The sequence below is a fragment of the Phyllobates terribilis genome, unplaced genomic scaffold (assembly GCF_046119375.1).
Source record: "Phyllobates terribilis strain yellow unplaced genomic scaffold, ASM4611937v1 Scaffold_4__5_contigs__length_816908805, whole genome shotgun sequence".
NCBI classification, from domain to species: Eukaryota; Metazoa; Chordata; class Amphibia; order Anura; family Dendrobatidae; genus Phyllobates; species Phyllobates terribilis.
In genome coordinates, this window is record NW_027362764.1 from 405,052,221 (window position 1) to 405,064,357 (window position 12,137).

Sequence of the window (12,137 nt, forward strand, 5' to 3'; positions counted from 1 at the left end):
TGCCATGGTCTTATATCTTAGATCAGTAATAAGGCGTAGTGGTGGTCACAAAGGACGCCATGTTTTCCCACATAATCTAGTTGTTAACTTTTGGTACTGTATAAGTAGGATTGTTGCCAATCAATCACAATGCAGCTTTTGTTTTTTTCACAGCTGTTTAGGAAATGAAAGCTGAGCTCTCATAGGTTGGCAGAATTGATAGTTTTACACTTTGACCAATTTGAAAGGATCAGAAGAGACAGTGCATACTATTTGCATTGTGTTACTCTTTCTTTTTGGGGTTCAGTTAATATAAAAGGTAACCTTTTTTGTGTATAATCTTGATATAATGTCGTAGCCAAGCGATTACTATTACCCCAAGAATTCATGTATTGAAAAATGGTGTTATAATGGGTATTATAATGGTGCTAAATTAGAAAATGTTCTTACATGGCTTTTTATCTATCCATTTTTACAGCACATATAAATAAGGTGTATCACTTATTTTCTAGGTATAACAATTGTTGGACATGATTCAGAAGGCAAAGAGAGAGTTACTCCATGTCAATCTCCTGGATGTTATTCCAGAGTTATCACGTATAACTCAGTTTCCTTGGCACAACTTAGAACTCTGACCTCTATTTCTGAAAACTGTGAACAGTTTGTTAAAGTAGGTCTATCTGCCAAAATTATAGTTTCTACTCTGTATTATATTATTATGATATCAATGTAAATAAAACTATTTAAATAGGATAGATCATATTTCTAATATACAAAAATGATAACATCTGCTCACCTTTTTCTGTCACTTTCTGTAAAAAAAAAAAAGTAGTAGTGGTAAAATAAGTATTGAACACGTCACCAATTTTATAAGTAAATCTATTTCTAAAGGTGCCATTGACATGAAATTTTCACCAGATGTTGGTAACAACCCATCCAATCCACACAGACAAAGAAATCAAACCTTAGATGGCCCTAAATTGAGTTATGTGTAATAATGAGAAATGAGACAGGAAAAAAGTATTGAACACACTTACTGAAATGTATTTAATACTTCATACAAAAGCCTTTGTTGGTGATAACAGCTTCAAGACGCCTTCTGTATGGAGAAACTATTCGCATGCATTGCTCAGGTGTGATGTTGGCCCATTCTTCCTCACAAACACTCTTCAAATCCTGATGGTTTCGTGGGCTCCTTCTATGAACTGAGCCTTAGTTCCTTCCATAAATTTTCAATTGGATTCAGGTGAGGAGATTGGCTGGGCCATTCTAGCAGCTTTTTGTTCTTTCTCTGAAACCAGTTGAGAGTTTCCTTGGCTATGTGTTTGAGATCATTGTCTTGCTGAAATGTCCACCGTTGTTTCATCTTCATCATCCTGGTAGAAGACAGAAGATTTTTGATCAAGAATGTTTCAGTACATTTGTCTATTCATCCTTTCTTCAATCATATGAAGTTTTCCAGTGCCGTTTGCTGAAAAACAGCCCCACAACATGATGTTCCCACCAACAAACTTCACTGTTGGTATGGTGTTTTAACATGGTGTGTATTATGGCATTCAAAGAGTTCAATTTTGGTCTCATCTGACCAGACTATATTCTCCCAGTATTTCACAGGCTTGTCTAAATGTTGTTGAGCAAACTTTAAATTTGCTTGAACATGCTTTTTGTTTAGCAATGGAGTCTTGCATGGTGAGGAGGTTGAGTGCATTACCTGCTGATTCCAGGTCTTTCTGTAGCTCTCTATATGTGGGCCTTGACTTTTGTACAACTGTTCCAATAATTATTTTAACTTCTCTTTCTGAAATCTTATGGGGAGCACCTGGTCGTGGCCGGTTTATGGTGAAATTATATTCTTTCCACTTCTGGATTATCGCCCCAACAGTGCTTCCTTGAGAAATATATTTACTTTGAAAATTGGTGACTCGTTCAACATTACTTGTGAAGGATGACATCGGAGAGATCACACATATCCCACCGCTGCCATCAATATGTGATTGTTATGATCTGCAACATGTACTAAGGAAAGATAGAGGAAAGCTGTCCCTACAGTAAGACTAAGCTGAATCCCTACGATGTAGCGGGCTGCCTGTTCCTAGTGAACAGACCTGCCTTAGTCCTCGGCTAGTCTGAACAAAGACCTATAGAATTAAGTGAGGGGTCCCTAAAAGAACTAAGGACTGGGACAAAAATGGGACACCTCCTAAACAGAGAAGCTGTTGCAGAACACAAAAAGACAAAGTGACAAAAATGTACTAGAGGTCCCAGAGGAGCAAGCGAACTTAACAGAGAAAGGCACCGAAGCACCAGGCTAGAGAAACAGTCAAACACTGAAGTCCAGCACAGCCACAAGGCCGGAGCTGGAATATAAAGGCAGATGGTCACGTGACCGCAAAACACAAGATGGAAAAAACAAACAGGAGGGTTCTAACAGTATCCCCTCTTTCCCCTCTTTTATGAGGATCCTCCGGATCCTCCAGGCCCAGACCTGTCCGGAAACCTCCTGTGGAAAGCTTTAACAAGCCTAGGAGCAGAGACATCATCCGTCCTTACCCAGGAGTTGTCTTCGGGACTGAAACCCTTCCAGGAGACAAGATACTGTAATCTCCCTCTGTGCCATCTAGAATTCAAGATACGAGAAATTTCATATTCGCCGTCTTCCACAACAGGAGGAGCTGTGACAGTGGCGTCCCAATCAGATACATCAGCCTTTTTCAACAAGGAAACATGAAACACAAGATTAATCTTCCAGGAAGTAGGGACATCCAACCTAACAGCAGACGGGTTAACAACCTGAAGCACTTTAAATGGACCCACAAACTTAGGACCCAGTTTTGTAGAGGGAATCCTCAACTGCAGGTTCTTCGAGGACAACCAAACCATGTCACCCACAGTAAACAAAACCTCCTTACGTTTCCTGTCAAAATACATCTTGGACTTCTTGTTAGCCTCTTGAAGGTTGCAACATACATTAGTCCAAACTCTCTCCAAATCACCGGAAAAATTCTCTTCCTCTGGCACCGCCGACCCCAATTTGGAGAACGAACCAAAAGACGGATGTCTCCCAGTACAACAAAAAAAAGGAGAACACCCAGCAGAGGAGGATGTATGATTGTTAAGAGCAAATTCTGCGAGAGGCAGAAACTCAGACCATACCTCTTGATTGTCCGCCACAAAACAACGCAAAAACTGTTCAACATCCTGGTTCTTTCTTTCAGTCTGTCCATTAGACTCAGGATGATAACCAGACGAAAATGACAAATGGACTCCTAACCTGTCACAAAAAGCACACCAAAAGCGAGCTACAAACTGAGGTCCTCTATCAGAAACAATATCCGTGGGAACGCCATGGAGCTTGACAATCTCCTTAACAAACGCCTTAGCGAGTGTCTTGGGCAACTTAATGAATGGAACCAAATGACACATCTTACTAAAACGGTCCACGACCACCCAGATGACAGTAAAACCCTGGGACACAGGAAGATCAGTAATAAAATCCATTGTGAGATGCGTCCAAGGCGCACTAGGAACCTCCAGACGGCAAAGCAACCCCGCAGCAGGAGTATGTGAAGCCTTTGACCTAGCACACACAGTACACTGACGCACCCACTTAATGACTTCCTTCTGCCATCCAGGCCACCAAAAACTGCGACTGATAAGTCTCTTAGTCTCCAAAACTCCTGGATGACCTGCCAACCGAGACTCATGACACTCCACAAACAAATCTCTCCTAAAGGCTCTAGGCACGAACAACCTCCCATGGGGAGTGTTAGATGGAGCATCATCTTGAGCTTTCAGAATCCCATTCTCCAAAACGGAGTCCAATGCCGCCACCACAACTCCTTTCTGTAAAATGCTCTCCTCCTCCTCGGCACCGACCGTAGGAGAGAGGCTGCGAGATAAAGCATCGGCTTTAACATTCTTAGTACCAGGGATATAGGTAACAGAAAAATGAAACCGAGAAAAAAAAAGTGCCCACCTACCTTGACGGGCATTCAAGCGCTTGGCAGCATCCAGATAGATCAAATTCTTATGATCTGTGAAAACCTGAATAGGAAATCTAGCGCCTTCCAAAAAATGACGCCAATGTTCAAATGCGAGTTTAATAGCCAGCAACTCCCGATTTCCAACATCATAATTCAGTTCGGTTTCCGAAATTTTTTTTCGAAAAGAAGGCACAAGGATGTACTCCACCCTTGTTCTCCTGAGACAAAACTGCTCCGACCCCCACCGATGAAGCATCGACCTCTACCAAAAAAGGCTTGGTCTCATCAGGCTGCATAAGGATAGGGGCAGAACTGAACCTCTCTTTGAGATACTCAAACGCTTCAATGGCCTCAGTAGTCCACTGGGCCGTATTCTTACCTTTCCTGGTGAGATCGGTTAGAGGTTTAACAATTACAGAAAAATTCTTAATGAATTTCCTGTAATAATTGGCAAAACCCAAAAATCTCTGTATAGATTTCAAACCAATAGGCCTAGGCCATTCCTGCACAGCCTGAACCTTCACAGGGTCCATCTCAAAGCCCTCGCCGGAGACAATGTAGCCCAAAAATCTAATTTTCTGCACAGCGAACTCACATTTCTCCAGCTTAGCAAAGAGTGAATTATCACTCAATAACTGCAAAACTTCACGTACTCTCTACCAATGGGACTCTAGATCTGGTGAGTAAATCAAAATGTCATCGAAATACATTACCACATTCTTACCAATCAAAGGTCTCAGGATGTCATTAATAAGGTTCTGAAAAAATGCAGATGCATTGGTAAGACCAAAAGGCATCACCAGATTCTCAAAATGACCTACCGGAGTGTTAAAGGCAGTTTTCCATTCATCACCCTCCTTCACTCGTAACAAATTGTATGCCCCCCGGAGATCAATTTTGGAGAACCACTTGGCCCCCACTAACTGGTTAAACAAGTCCGGAATTAACGGCAATGGGTAGGAATTGCGTACGGTAATCTTATTAATTTCACGAAAATCCAGACATGGACGTAAACCGCCGTCCTTTTTTTAACAAAGAAAAATCCAACTGCCACAGGCGACTTAGAAGGTCTAATGTTACCAGCAGCCAGGCTAGTCTGTATGTACTCCTCCAAGGCCTTTCTTTCAGGGATAGTCAGATTAAACAAGCGACTCTTGGGAAGAGTAGCTCCCGGAACAAACTCAATGGCGCAATCATAATCCCTATGAGGAGGTAAAACTTGCGACTCCTCCTCCAAAAAAACCTTCCAAAAATCTTGAATAGGTACCGGTAATTCCCCTTTTTCCACAGCCGCAATGCGACCATTACAACATTTATCATAGCACTTCGGACTCCAAGACTTAATCACATTAGTAGACCAGTCCAATAAAGGATTGTACAGTTTTAATGAAGGCAATCCTAGAACAACTGGAGAGGGTAAATTATCTAAAACAAGTCCAAAATTTCTTGGTGAACTCCATTGATAGTAAGGGGAAATGTAGCAGTCTTGTGAGTAATACATTTCAAAGGAGTGTTATCAATTGCAATCACAGAAATAGGTGATGACAAAGGTTTGGATTTCAATTTAAGGGTTTACAAAAACCCTTTATCAATTACATTAAGTGTTGAACCACAATCCACAAATACCTGAAATTCAATCAAATCTCCCTGCAGAGTAGAAATCCAGAAAGAAATACTCCTGCAGAGCGTAAACAAGCTATACGGGCGTAACTGACCTTTTTTTTTTCTTTACTTAAACGACGCTCACAATACTTAATCAAATGGTCAGCTTTACCACAATAAAGACACAATCCCTCGGCAAACCTCCGGTCTCTTTCCTGAGAGCGGAGTGCCATCGCCCCAACCTCCATCGGTTCTCCGCCGTCAGAGCAGATTTTCTGGGGACTAGGACCTGGCATTACAGGAGTCTTTACCTCATTGAGCCTGCACCTCAGTCTCCTGTCTATACGAACAGCTAACTGCATAGCATCCTGCAGAGTCTCAGGTGCAGGGAATGCAATTAGCAAATCCTTAACCCTTTCACTCAGACCAGCAAGAAATAAACATCTCAGCGCAGGATCATTCCACTTAACTTCTGAAGCCCATCTCCTGAAGTGTGTGCAATAATTTTGTGTGCCTGAGTTCTGATTCAGCAGATGAGATTCGATCAGGATCGTCATATAATAGCCCCATAGCAGAAAAAAATTCTTCAACAGACCTTAAACATGGATCATTAGGCTGGAGAGAAAAGGCCCACCCCTGTGGTTCATTGCGCAAAAGTGACATAATAAAACCAATGCGCTGTGATTCATTACCAGAAGACCTTGGTCTCAAACGAAAATATAACAAACAAGCTTTTTTAAAGGAAAAAAAATCTTGCTGTTTACCATAAAAAACATCAGGCAGTCCTACCTTGGGTTCGACAAAATGCGCTCCAGAACAGCTACTCACGTGTTGCTGAAGCTCGGCCACCTCCAGAGACAATCCCTGCAGGCGTTGAGCCAAATCCTGGACGGAAACCATACTGATCCCCGAATTTCTTTCCTTTTAGTTTTTTGGGCTGGACTTACTGTTATGATCTGCAACATGTACTAAGGAAAGATAGGGGAAAGCTGTCCCTACAGTAAGACTAAGCTGAATCCCTACGATGTAGCGGGCTGCCTGTTCCTAATGAACAGACCCGCCTTAGTCCTCGGCTAGTCTGAACGAAGACCTATAGAATTAAGGGAGGGGTCCCTAAAAGAACTAAGGATTGGGACAAAAATGGGACACCTCCTAAACAGAGAAGTTGTTGCAGAACACAAAAAGACAAAGTGACAAAAATATACTAGAGATCCCAGAGGACAAAGCGAACTTGACAGAGAAAGGCACCGAAGCACCAGGCTAGAGAAATAATCAAACACTGAAGTCCAGCACAGCCACAAGGGCGGAGCTGGAATATAAAGGCAGATGGTCACGTGACCACAAAACACAAGATGGAAAAAACAAACAGGAGGGTTGTAACATGATGAACCACACTTCACAGCCCCGCCTGACGTCACTATTACGTCTGAAGGATCACGTGGTACAGTTTCCCCACTTTCACCAACGTGACGTTCCACACCCCCTGGGGACACGTAAGGTCAGCTTAGCAAAGATTTACACAGACAACCCCTGCCCGCGGGCGCAGGCAGGCATGGGGAGTTAGAGAGGGTGGCCCATGCAGCCGCTAGCGTAGGACAACGCTCGCTCACACCCCAGACAGGCTGAGAAGCACCTTTCACTAACACCAGTGAAACAGAGCTTTGCCAGCCCATTAGGACTACCTTCCTAGTTAGAAATAAGCCTGGTCCGTTAATGGAATTATATTGGGCCAGAAACCAGCCCCGGTAGCATGTGAAGTTAAACCGAGAACACAGACATGTGGATTCATGGATCGAGATAAAAAAGCAGCCCAAGGTTAAATTAGATATATAATCACCTTAAGGGTACACTAGACAAAACACTATATACACAATGGATATACATATACAATGGTCAGATATGCAAATACAGATGGTAAGACACAAGGTATAAGCAGATGAAACATGTCAGTTACTGGCTTAATGTTCGGCCTTTTTAGCTGAACCACATGGGGGGATGTGGGTGCTGTTTCCAATTTCTTCCAACATGTTACCCGACAAGACCACCCTCCGACATGAAAAGCAAAAATGAAGAGAGAGCCAAAGAGCTTCACAAGAGCATTTAACCCCTTGTTTGGTCACTCCCTTTCCCTGCCCCGGGATTGTCCTAATCCCCCGCCACTGGGTTTTTGTAGCTGAAACTCCAAAACCTATGATGGATCATGACTTCTCTTTAGAAGGTCATAGGGTGGAGGTTTTGGAGCCATCTGATCCGGCCAGGCTTCCTTTATGCTTGGAGACCAAACATGGATTCACTTCAGGCTTCTACTAGCTGTGCTACATATCTCCCCACCCTGGGGTGCTAGAACAGATCGAGACCCTGGCAGGCGTTCGGCCAGTTCCCGAGATCTCGAAAATGTAACCGATGTACAGCTAGGACATACGATAACTCCATAATAAGATATTGGAGAGTGATTATAGGACCATCAAACCTTTTGTTGAAAATAGTCAATAGGGTCGCAAAAATGTGTTGAGAAAAAAAGATGCACAGTCATTGCCAAAGATTTGAAAAGAACCAAACATGAAGTGACCAGGAAGCCATTATCCTCCAGTACTGTCATATTCCAGAGTTGCAGCCTCCCTGGAGGACCCACAAGGTGTTCAGTGCTCAGAGACATGGTCAAGATAAATAAGACATAAACTCGACCACCACTGAACAAGACAAAGAAGTTTAAACATCAAGACTTGGTCAAGAAATATGTGAAGACCAATTTTGCAAAGGTTTTATGGATTGATTAGATGAAAGTGATTATTGACGGGCCAGATGGATGGGCCTCTGGCTGGATCCGTAATGGATACAGCCCTCCTCTTTGACTCAGACACCAGCAAAGAGGAGTTGGGGTACTGCTATGAACTGGTATTGTTAGAGATGAGCTACTTGGAACTTTTTCCAGTTGAAGATGGGCTCAAAATCAACTCCCACACCTACTGCCAGTTTTTAGAAAACACTTTCTTTAAACAGTGGTACAGGAAATAGTCTGCATCTTTCAAGAAAACCATGATTTTTATGCAGGACAATACTCCATTGCATACATTGAAGTCTCCACTGCTTGGAAAACCAGCAAAGGCCTTAAAGATGTAAGTATAATGATATGCAGGGCCGGTGTCAGCACCCGGCGCACCCGGGCAAGTGCCGGGGCCCTGAGCAGGCAGGGGGGCCCACTGGCGGTCGCGCACCCCGCTAGGCTATGGGCGGAGGAGAGCGGTGTCAGCGCCCGCCCTTCTCCGCCGCTTGCTCAGGGCCCCGGCAGCCGGATACTTACCTCTCCCCGTGCCTCCGCAGATCCGCTGTCTTCCTGCTCTGCGCTCCCTGTGACATCTCAGGTCAGAGGGCATGGTGACGTCTTTCCACCGCGCGCTCCCCTGAGCCATCACAAGGAGCGCAGAGCGGGACGACGCCGGCAACCCTGGAGTCCGGATCTGAGCAGCGGGCAGCAGGTGAGGAGGAGGGAGGTGAGTATTGGATTTTTTTTTTATAATGTATGGAGGCACGGGGCATAATATGGGGGGGTGACATCTTGCATGGGGCATTATAAAGAGAGGGGGGGATGACAGACTGCATGGGGCAGTATAAAGAGAGGGGGGGGTGACATCCTGCATGGGGCATTATAAAGAGAGGGGGGGTGGCATGGGGCATAATATGGGGGGGTGACATCTTGCATGGGGCATTATAAAGAGAGGGGGGTGACAGACTGCATGGGGTATTATAAAGAGAGGGGATGACATCCTGCATGGAGCATTATAAAGAGGGGGGGTGACATCCTGCATGGGTCATTATAAAGAGGGGGGGTGACATCCTGCATGGGGCATTATAAAGAGAGGGGGTGACATCTTGCATGGGGCATTATAAAGAGGGGGGGTGACATCCTGCATGGGGCATTATAAAGAGAGGGGGTGACATCCTGCATGGGGCAGTATAAAGAGAGGGGGGTGACATCCTACATGGGGCATTATAAAGAGAGGGGGGGTGACAGACTGCATGGGGTATAATAAAGAGAGGGGGTGACATCCTGCATGGGGCATTATAAAGAGGGGGGTGACATCCTGCATGGGGCATTATAAAGAGAGGGGGTGACATCCTGCATGGGGCATTATAAAGAGGGGCGGTGACATCCTGCATGGGGCATTATAAAGAGAGGGGGGTGACATCCTGCATGGGGCATTATAAAGAGGAGGGGTGACAGCCTGCATGGGGCATTATAAGGTGGGGAACAGCCTGCATGGGGCATTATAAGGGGGGACAGGACGGCCTGCATAGTGCATTATGTGGGGGGAACAGCCTGCATGGAGCATTATAAGGGGGGGGGCAGCCTGTATGGGGCATTATGTGGGGGGTAACAGCCTGCATGGAGCATTATAAGGGGGGGACAGCCTGTATGGGGCATTATGTAGGGGGTAACAGCCTGCATGCAGCATTATATGGGGGCCAGTATCCTGTATGGAGCGTTATAAGGGAACCAGTATCCTGTATGGAGCATTATATGGGGGCCAGTATCCTGTATGGAGCATTATATGGGGGCCATTACCTGTATGGAGCGTTATATGGGGGCCAGTATCCTGTATGGAGCTTTATAAGGGGACCAGTATCCTGTATGGAGCGTTATATGGGGGCCAGTATCCTGTATGGAGCTTTATAAGGGGACCAGTATCCGGTATGGAGCGTTATATGGGGGCCAGTATTCTGTATGGCGCCTTATATGGGGGCCAGTATTCCGTATTGGGCCTTATATGGGGGCCAGTATTCCGTATTGGGCCTTATATGGGGGCCAGTATTCCGTATGGGGCCTCATATGGGGGCCAGTATCCTGTATGGAGCATTTTATGGGGGCCAGTATCCTGTATGGAGCATTTTATGGGGGCCAGTATTCTGTGTGGAGCGATTTGCTGGTTTCTGAGCTATTGTAGAATTTACAATAGATATCGCTCATGTAATGTAAGAAGTGAAATCTTTGCATTGTACTATATATATATATATTTCTCTGCGGTATCTGTGCATCATGAATCGTGGTATGTATTAAAGGGGCCCACTGAGACTCTTTCGCCCGGGGCCCAGAAAAACCTGGAGCCGGCCCTGATGATATGGTATGGTCTCCTTTCTCACCTGATGTAAACCCTATTGAGAACTTGTCGGCCCTTCTTAAATGGGAGATTTTCAGTGAAAGAAAACAGTACAGCTCTCTGAACAGTGTCTGAGAGTCTGTGGTTGGTGTTGCCTAAAAAGCTGATCATCAATAGATTACTGTTGTTGAAAAGAAGGGCAGCTATATTGGTCATTGATATATATTTTTTGAAAGGTAAATCATAATGTATTTTATGTACATTTTTAGTTGTTTGGTTATTATTCTCATGTTAACAGATGAAAATAAACAAAAGAGATGGGAAAATGTAAGTTTTTCAATTAGTTGCATAATTCTGCACATAATACACTGTGTTCCAAATTATTATGCAAATAATATTTTCCCAGATTTTCCTAAATTACCTATATGAATTGCAGTCATTGTAATTTTCCAGTCAAATAACTATTAGAGTACAATTGAAAGGTTTTTGTACAAACTGCCTATGATAACAGTATATTTTTTAAAAAATAAAAAACTCAAACTGCACTCAAAATGCATGTTCCAAATTATTATGCACAGCAGAGTTTTGCCCCGTCTCATGCTGCACATAACACATCTGCATCTCTGGCTGCTATGGGCATAAAAGAGGACAAACTTATGGTGTGACCCCCATGCTCCTCTGACCTCAACCCCATTGAGAACCTCTGGAGCATCATCAAAAGGAGTGTCTATGATGGCGGGAGGCAGTTCACATCTAAGCAACAGCTCTGGGAGGGTATTCTGTCCTCATGCAAAACAATTGAAGCAGAAACCATCCAAAACCTGACAAATTCAATGGACGAGAGAGTTCAGAAGCTCCTTTCGAACAAGCGGTCCTATGTGCAAATGTAACATCACCTAGAATAAAGTTTTGAGTTGAAAGCTGTTTGATTTCAGTTTGTAATAACCTGCTAATGCTTATAATTTCAAAAATGACCATTTTTTGATCTTTATTAAAATGAAAAGGTTGAAAACTCTGCTGTGCATAATAATTAGGAACATGCATTTTGAGTGCAGTTTGAGTTTTTTATTTTTTTAAAAATATACTGTTATCATAGGCAGTTTGTACAAAAACCTTTCAATTGTACTCTAATAGTTATTTGACTGGAAAATTACAATGACTGCAATTCATATAGGTACAGTTATATGAAAAAGTTTGGGCACCCCTATTAATCTTAAGCTTAATGTTTTATAAAAATTGGTGTTTTTGCAACAGCTATTTCAATTAATATATATGTAATAACTGTTGGACACAGTAATGTTTCTGCCTTGAAATGAGGTTTATTGTACTTACAGAAAATGTGCAATCTGCATTCAAACAAAATTTGACAGGAGCATAAGTATGGGCACCTCACCAGAAAAGTGACATTAATATTTAGTAGATCCTCCTTTTGCAAAAGTAGCTGCCTCTAGTCGCTTCCTGTAGCTTTTAATGATTT

General features: G+C 43.5%; 1 protein-coding gene across 2 annotated transcripts in view; it reads left to right on the forward strand.

The window, feature by feature from the left end:
• LOC141265454 (uncharacterized) overlaps nt 1-12,137 on the forward strand; it is a 60,138-nt gene that overhangs the window by 31,852 nt on the left and 16,149 nt on the right. For both annotated transcript variants that reach the window (XM_073678595.1, XM_073678596.1), the window contains one exon: nt 492-649. In XM_073678595.1, the coding sequence (XP_073534696.1) occupies nt 492-649 (158 nt within the window). The remainder of the gene's footprint in view (nt 1-491; nt 650-12,137) is intronic.